The sequence below is a fragment of the Panthera onca genome, chromosome B2 (genome assembly GCF_046562875.1).
Source record: "Panthera onca isolate mPanOnc1 chromosome B2, mPanOnc1 haplotype 2, whole genome shotgun sequence".
In the NCBI taxonomy this organism is placed as follows: Eukaryota; Metazoa; Chordata; class Mammalia; order Carnivora; family Felidae; genus Panthera; species Panthera onca.
Genome location: NC_138343.1, coordinates 94573629 through 94582379, shown reverse-complemented (window position 1 = coordinate 94582379; position 8751 = coordinate 94573629). Strand labels below are relative to the sequence as shown.

The 8751-nt window shown below is 47.2% G+C and overlaps 1 protein-coding gene across 1 annotated transcript in view; it reads left to right on the top strand.

Moving 5' to 3' along the window:
- The first annotated feature begins 564 nt into the window (after positions 1–564).
- Positions 565–8751, top strand: part of PREP (prolyl endopeptidase) — a 120275-nt gene continuing 112088 nt past the window's right edge. Inside the window, exons 1-2 of the mRNA XM_078447174.1 lie at positions 565–721; positions 6374–6448. Of these exons, the coding sequence (XP_078303300.1) occupies positions 677–721; positions 6374–6448 (120 nt within the window). The 5' untranslated portion in view covers positions 565–676. The remainder of the gene's footprint in view (positions 722–6373; positions 6449–8751) is intronic.

The following is an 8751-nucleotide window of genomic DNA, read 5'->3' as shown; positions in this document are numbered from 1 at the left end:
AAATTAGGCCACCTCAAGCCCACTGCTCTTAAGGCTGGAGAGAGCCAAGGTCTCTCTCTGCCTCCCCACCACGCCCGGGAACAGGAACATGGGGGAATCGATTAATAAGCAAACCCGCCTGTTCGCTCTCAAGCTCGGCAATGGCTAAACTGACAGCGAGGGACTTCGGGAAGAGGAGGGCGGAGGCGTGGTGGCCCCGGCCGGCGAGACCGGACGTGTACCCCGCGCGGGTGTCCCCGGCCCGCGCGGGTCCGTCTCCGGCGGGTGCCGGGCCGGGTAGCCCGGGGCGGGCGGGCCGGCGTGGCTGCGACGCGGCCTCGGCGGGGTGGCCCGTGTGCCCGGGCGGCGCGGGCGCGGCCGGCGCTCCTGCAGAGGGAGCTGTGCGCCCGGCCCGGCGCACGCACGGCGCCGCCCGCTCCCTCTTGCCGCCGCAGCCGCCGCTGGGCCCGCCCGCCGGGGAGGGGCTCCCGGCCTCGCCGACAGTTGCTTCCTGCTTCCAGCACGTCCTCGCCGCTTGCCGCCGGTCGGGTCGTGAGAGTCCTGGCCGAGAGCCGCCCGCCGCAGCCGCCGCCGCCCGCTCGGCCCCTGCCCGCGCCCCAGCCTCGCCCCGCGGCCAGCCCGGCCGGCTCGCGCCCGCAGTCCGCGCCCCCACGCCGCCCCACGCCCGCCCCTGGCCATGCTGTCCTTCCAGTACCCCGACGTGTATCGCGACGAGACCGCCGTGAGTACCGCAGCCCTCGCCCGCCGCGGGCGCCGCGTGTGCCGCCGCCCGCGGCCCCTCTCCCCGCAGCCCCTCGCCCCCTGCGTCCTTCCCCTCCCCCTCGGCCTTTGTTTGCGAGATACGGGCCGGGGGCGCCGGGCTCCTCCCGAGCCGCGGGGGCCATGGTGGCCGTCACTGGCCGCCTAGAGGCGGCAGAGCCCGAGGCCAGTCGCCGCTTGGCCGCCTCCTAAAAATCAATGGGGTCAAGGGCAGACACCCAGGTAGGAATGGGCGTTTGACGGGATTGGGAAGACAGAACGTGTCACTGTTTTTTGACTGGAGGAGGCTCTTGCTTAAATATGGTGGTAGGAGAAAGTGTGTATGTCTGTAGATGATGTAAAATTCAAAAACAAAGGCAAACTTTTTAAACTTCCAAATTTAAAATCCTTGAAGTTCATTCATTCGGTATTAAAACGTGCCCCGGGCCGGGTACTGGGCGTGTGGTGCGGGGGTTGCAGACACAAGACCGTGGCATGGGGAGGGTGGAGCGGTGACCCCGTAGTGTTGCAGTGCTGATCCAAGTTTTCCTAAACAAGAGAAGGAGTTGATGCGGGTGAGAGGAGGGCTTTAGAAGGGAGAGGGGATGGATGGCCTTTTTCAGAATGAGTTTGTTTGGCTTAGTGGAAGGGTTAGCCATCATTTACATAAGCTGTGGATTAGCTCAGGGTAACTGTTGAGATCTAGTGGGTGGAAATCTGGGCAAACACTCTTTTTGTGTAAAAATCAATTTGGCATCTTAAGAACTGGAATGAATCCAAATGTGGGCTTGATTCTCTGAGGAATAGCCAAATATCTCAGATTACTTAAAATAGAATCAGAATAAAAAATTTTTGTATATATAGATCTGTGGTGGTGGTTGTGTTGTTTTTCTGATTCCTCTGACCTGATTTATGCCAGAACGTCTGTACTTCAAAGCACATTTCACTCTGGGTTAAAAGGTACTGAGGCTTTAAAGTAAAGGACATATTGTTTTAAATTAAGACTTCCAAGTGGCACTGATGCATTCATGGTTTCTTTGACCAGTGGCCATCTGGTAACCATGTTTTCTCAGTCTATTCAACTGCTTGCTTATTAAATTTACTTTAACAGCCCAAGAAGCTGTATTCCTGTGTTTCAAAGGGTTGTTTCCTTTGTGTATGGGAGTAAAGTGATCCTGCTGGAATGGAAAAGAGGGCAGTAAGTAAGACCAAGTAAGAAGACCTGAGTGCTAGTGCTGGTTTTGTCACTCACTAGCTGGATGCCTTTGGGCAGATCGCTTACCTGTTATGGGCCTTCTTTCTCATATATGAAATGTTAGTACTGGCTTGGCCAACCACAGGGCTTAGGACTGACTTTTGCAGTAAGACTATCATCATTCATTTATTCCCATGACAGTCTGGCCCTGCAGTGTGCCAGACTTCAGTAATCAGAAGACCTGTGACTATGTCAGTTCGGTTCTTAAGGATCTTTGAGTTTTCAGGATAGATTCAAAGTAGAAAGAACTATCGGTTGTGCGACTTGATAAGTGTCATTTTAGTTGTGTTTTTAGTTGGGATTGCGTCTTGCTTAGTTTTTCCCTATGTGGGTTATCAAAATCCTGCCATTCTTGAAAGGGTTAAGTGAGGATTTTATGAAGACGTCCAAAAGATTATGAACAATTAACTCAAAAGGTTCCACAGATTTTGATATTCTACAGTTTCTTCTCATCAAAGAACTCACGAAAGCCCTAAGCCTCATGGCCAAGGGAATATAGCTCAGGTCTGGCTTGGACCCTACTCCGTGGATCCCACGGTGTACGTATCCCAGCCCCGATAGCCTACATGGAGTAAGTATCTTTTTACTGTGACAGGGTCCTGATTACTAAAACCTTAGGCTAGATTTAGGCATCGGCTGAAATTGTCGCCTTCTTTTCTAGGTTGGGTTTGTCTCTCTCCAGCAGGTGTTAGAGATTGCTGTAGCTCTCTCTCTGTCACTTGAACATTTTCAGCCGAATACCAGGCAGTCTTCTGTTGACCTGTGGGGTTGGAGCATACAACCGTTTTTGGTGAATTTCCGCCCTAATGAGCAGAAACTTGGAAACCATGATGCTTCCAATGCAATGCCATTGTCTGTACTGGCAGCATGTGCTGTCAGGAAATTCAGGCCTGCTGTAGGGGTTAGAAGAGTGTGTAGGGTGAGTGGAGAACACAGAAGAGAATGGGATTAATTTCCATCAGGGGGAAGAGATCATATGCGAATTGAGCCTGGAAGTTGGCCAGTTGGATAAGGTAGAAAGGACATTCCTGGCTGTGTGACCAAAATAAATCATAGTCATGTAGGGCTGGACATTTGTGGACTTGCACTGTTTGCAGGATGGCAGTAGGGCTGTTGTGACCATCCATGGGTGGATAAGCTTGGGTCGGGGGGTGGAAAGAAAAAAAAAAATGGGGCCAGGTTTGATGGGCTCTGTCTACTTTGTGTAGGACTCTGCGGTTTATCCTGAAGTCAGCAGGTGAGCTATTTGAATGGTACAAGTAAAATATTGAATGCTAACAGTGCCTTATCAGGGCTGTATTTTTAAAGTCTTTTGAGGAGATGAGGAATGGCTGGCAAACTTAAATCATAAGGAGAACCACGTACTGCCCAACTTGAGTTCAGGGGATATGGCTACGAGACCACCCCATCTGTAGGGTACGGTCTTGTAGAAGAAAAAGTAGGGGGGGCAGGGGAGTAGGGTGGTGGCACGAGGCTCCTGGGATTGCCTGTGGGATTGCCCTGGAGAGAATCAGTTTCCTGTCCTGTTTAAAAATGCCTGCTGAACACCTGCCCTTAATTGGCTTCAGATGGTAATGCTGGTTCTGGAAAGATGGAGCGGTTTCCTGACCGTACACACCGTTCAGGAGGCACCCCTGGGTTCTGAGCTAGGGTCCAGGTGTGGGCCTGCCAGTTTACTACACCCGTTGTAGTTCAGTAGCAAGCCCCACAGGCTTTGGGGTTAGCTCAAAGAGGGTCACGGGTTCTACTGTTTATTAGCCACCTGACTTTTGACAGTTGCTTTAGCGCTCTCCAGCTTTAGGTTCCTCACCTGGAAAATGAGTTGGTAATAGCTTCACAGTGAGGTACCATGGCTGAAGTCTATGGTACAGTGTTTAGTTCACAGTGATCTCCAAGTGAGCCGTAAATCTGCAGCCTTCACTCTCTCCTGCTAACCTCTCTGAATTGCATTCCATAATCTGAAAAATAGGAATATCATCCACCCTCTCACAAGGTTGCTTTACAACACTGGGCACCATAGTGTGGATAGTGAGCGAATGTTCGTTGCTTTGGATCTAGTATTAGGCAAAACTAACATGATTTCCTGTGAATCTTTTCTGCTTTCTTATGACAAGTTAATGGATACGTCTGAGTTTTAGGAACATCATGATCGAGGAACATTTTTAAAGTGTCTGGTGTGTCACCTCTGAGGAATATTTGGGGAAAAGCTGTTGGCAGTGTGCTTTTAGTCCCGGCTCTGGTTCTGAACTCAGTATGGCCCTGGGCACGTTGCCATCTTGAGCCTGCTGTTGCTCCTAAAAATGTTGGATTGGAAGATCCTTTACAACTCTAAATTTTTCTGATTTCTTATTGTCAGAGGAAAAGAAGGTTGTTTTAAGCATATTTAAAACCACTTCAATGTGTGTAAAATGTGAAAGACTTGCAGATAAGAAAAGATACAAAATTTTCATTGAGTGGTAACAGTCAGCTAATATTTTTTTAAAATTTTTTTAACGTTTGTTTATTATTGAGAGACAGAGAGAGGCAGAGCATGAGCATGGGAGGGGCAGAGAGAGGAGGAGACACAGAATCTGAAGGAAGCTCCAGGCTCTGAGCTGTCAGCTCAGAGCCCAACCCGGGGCTCAAACCCACAGACCAAGCAAGATCATGACCTGAGCCGAAATCAGATGCTCAACTGACTGAGCCACCCAGGCGCCCCTAACTTTTTTTTTTTTTTTTTTAACATTTATTTATTTTTCAGAGAGCAAGAGAGAGAGACTGTGAGCAGGGGAGGGGCAGAGAGAGCGGGAGACACAGAATCCAAAGCAGGCTCCAGGCCCTGAGCTGTCAGCACAGAGCCTGACGCAGGGCTCGAACCCACAAACCAAGCAAGATCATGACCTGAGCCGAAGTCAGACGCTTAACCGACTGAGCCACCCAGGCGTCCCACAATCAGCTAATATTTAGAGAGCGTTTTCTTAAGGGTTCAAAATTGGTGATTTTATGAGGATTTGTCAGGAGAGATTCTAGTCTGGTTTTATGTCACCTGTATTTGTCAGTTGTTTAATGAGAACAGTTTCTGAGTGTTCCGCCTTAACTGACCATTCTTCCAGGTGTGCATTTCTCCAGGTGTTCTCTCATCTGGTACCAGATAAGGAGAGATGAAGGCCCTTTGCAGAAAGCCTGGGGTTTTAGGCACCAAGAGGTCCTTCTTAAACTGGCCAGCAGCCACACTGGAACTTTGTACCAGCTGGGGAAACAACAGATTTTCCTTTTCTGGGAGATTATTTGCCTCTATTAGGGAATAGCCCTTACCTTTCGATGTAATCGTCAAAGCAAGGAGACAGATTAAAAATTCATCTGAGATCCTGGTATTCTTGTTCCCAAAATCCTATGAGAAACTGTAACAGGAATGTTGGAGTTGCTCAGAAGAGATTTACTGGAAAGATGTCCCTATGCTTTCAGTGAGATTAATCACGATAGTATGAAATGGAGAGATTTTGTGATGATTTTTACCTTTGGAAATTTTCTTTAGGCATAATCACCTGGGGAGCGGTGACTCCCGACTGCTCTTGTAGTGTGTGGGTCAGTTTCCAAGGCCAGGCCCAGGAATTTGGGCTTTTCAGGAGCTCGAAGATGTCTCTGATGCTCAGCCGCCCGCGGGAGCTCCTTGAAGCCTTCCCTTCTGCCGGGCCCTGCTGCACTAAGCAGTTGTCTTTCTTCAAATACCAGGGTAGTCTGAATGGGTGATGCCTCTGTGCCTCTTTTTGTAAGCATTTTGTAACAATACACAAAAGGGAAGAAAGGCTGCAGTTTTAGAAATGTTCTTTCATTGCACTTACGTCAGCTTTTTTAAAGCTGCTATCAACTGGAATCATTCTACCGCACGTTGGTAACCTGCTTTTTGGCAGTTTAGACTTAAAGACAAAAACCAATCATGTTATATATAGCAGGGAGATTTTCTCATCATTAGTAAGCTCAGCAAGAACAGAAAAGAAGCAAATCAGCACGTGCGTGGTGGTTCCTTCACAAACATGCCCTTCTTGCATCCCTGGTGCATTGTGCGATTCTGTGCTTTGCCACTGACCACACATTTTCAAGTTTCTTTAGCACAGCGGCAGGCCTTTGTTTTGTGTTGTACAGACAGAGCAGTTCCCTATTCTGACCTTTCATCTTTCTTCCTTCTCCAGCTAAAACATTCTTTTCATGATGGGTGGCTTGACACCTTTGAGAACCTGCCAGCTTTGGTTCATGTGGTAATTTGGGCAGACACATTGCCAGTGAGCCAATTGGAGTATTTTGCCTGTCCTTATCCTATTTTTCCTCTGTTACATTCAGAAAATACTAATGTAATTGGGGGTTAGACTCTAATTGTCCAAAACCACATTTTGTCTTTTGCAGGTACAGGATTATCATGGACATAAAATTTACGACCCTTATGCTTGGCTTGAAGATCCAGACAGCGAGCAGACAAAGGTAATTGGGGCTTATAATTAAAGATAAGGTGGTCTTAGTACCTTGCCCCAAACCCTAGACTTCAGTAGCTATGGCTTTTCCTTTCTGGCATCTTCCTGTGTTTTCTGCCGTGGGATGGTGAATATACCTGTTGGTGCTACCACTTTTTGTCAAATGATCCATGGGAAAAAAGATGAAAGCATTTTTTGTCCCAGAGAAAAGAAAATGTTTGCAATAATGTTTATGGTTTATGGTAACACTGATGAAAGCAAGAATTTGAAAGGAAAATATGAGAAAGAAAAAAACTGATTTTACCAAGTAAAAATGAAAACTTAGAGAAAAATTATGTGAATGAAACGTTGCCTAAAATATTTTTTCCAAAGGAAAAAAAATCTTATAAAGTTGGGCCTTAAACAGTGTGGGAGGAGGGGTGGGGGTGGGGTCAAAGCCCCCCACCCCCTCCCCCGCCCCCTGCTGAAAATCCAACTACAACTTTTGACTCTCCAAAAACTTAACTACTAATAGTGACTGGAAGCATTACCAATAACAGAAACAGTCCACACACATTTTTTAAAAGTAGTATGTGTTGTATTGTTTCAGTAAATTAAGATAGAGAAAAGAAAAGGGTATTAAAATCGTCAGGAAGAGAAAATACATTTGTAGTCCTATACTGTAAACAGTCCACGTGCAAGTGGACCCACACAGTTCAAACCTATGTTGTTCAAGTGTCAACTGTATGTTGAACAAATACCAGGTCTTGAAAACTGAGTGCTGGTCTTGGATCACTTACTGATTTTAATGCAACAAAAACAAAATGAACCAAATTGTAAATGTAAGAACATTCTTATATTTTATAGAAGTAATGGGGTGAAGGGAGAATTTTCTGCTCTGCCTAACAATGTAAATCTTTACTGTTCTTTTGGAGAAACACATAGTATTTTGAGCTGAAGTCTCATTCCATTAATGAAAGTACCCCTGAGTGCTATGTCCCACAGATGTTCTGTCCTTGGAGTGCCCAGATCTTGTCATGTAGGATTCATCCTTACATATACTGTAAGTTTGTTAATCAAGTTTGCTTGGGTGAAGGGATCATGTTTCTCCAATCCATGTCAAGTTCCTTGACTCTTACTTTATAACTATATTTACATATCACTTAGTGCATGGGAATATGTATGCTATTTCTAATATGCTCACTATTCCGGAAATTTATTTGAACTTCTTTAGAATCCCAGAGTACATTTCCATTTTTTAAAAAGGCAACGCTAAATGCACTCTGGGTGGTTTTCCAGACCTGCCGCCAATAAGCCTATGTCTTAGCTCCTCCTATGTCTTGTGGTCCCCTGCCACCATAAATACCGGTGTTCTCTGGAGAAGTCAACTCAGGTTTCCAAGGCAGTTCAGATTTGCCAGGAAAGCATTCCCTCCCGATGTGGGTCTGGCTAGTGGGCTTGGGATTCTCCCCTTGCCCATTCCCACCTTCCATTCCTGCCTGGTCGGTCTGTGGGGTAACAGATTCCACCACTTTTAAATCCTTGGGAAAGAGCTTGACGAGGAAAGGAATGGGGCAAAGGGCTTAGCCAGGCATGGTAGTCTGTGCAAGAGGAAAAAGTAGAGGCAGAAGAGGTGGTCCTGGAGTAAATTTCATGTCGTCTCTTTCTTCTTCCTTCGTTCCCATGCACCAGCTTGCCTGCTTTCCTTTCTTCCACCCTTTCCTCTTCCTTCCAGCAGGTGTGTCCTTTTTGGCTCACTGTAGAAACCCTTATAACCTCTTCCCTACCTTTGTCCTTGAAGTAAGCACACCACCATTTTGAGATTTTTCTAATGGTTTTTGCTTATACCTATAGTCCTTCTTATCTCCCTTTCCCGACTCCTCAAGAAAGACAAAGGTCTCATGGGTGAGAATTACTGGTATTCGGGTTTTCAGTTCTCTTTCATGAAACATTAGTTACAAAGGTGGATGGATAGAGAATCCATGATGAGAAATAGATGGGGATCTTTGAGAGTGGGTGGGGCTCTAACTCTGCAGGGAAGGCTAGGAGGCTCAGGGAGCAGATGTGGGGCTGCCTCCTCACCTCGACCCTGCCAGGAATGACCTTGATCACTTGGCATTGGCCTGAGCCGAGACAGGGATGGAGCCTGGGAATGGAGAGTCACAGGCAGCTACCTAACCTGTAATGGATGGGAAGCACCAGGAAAGGAGTGAACTTCCTGCGTGCATCTCTTGGAAAACTGCCCCAAAGACTGTCTCTGTGATGATTACTTTGAGGTATTGGCTACAACCTGAATTTCTTCAGGCTTTGATGGTGATTGAGGGATTCAGCAGT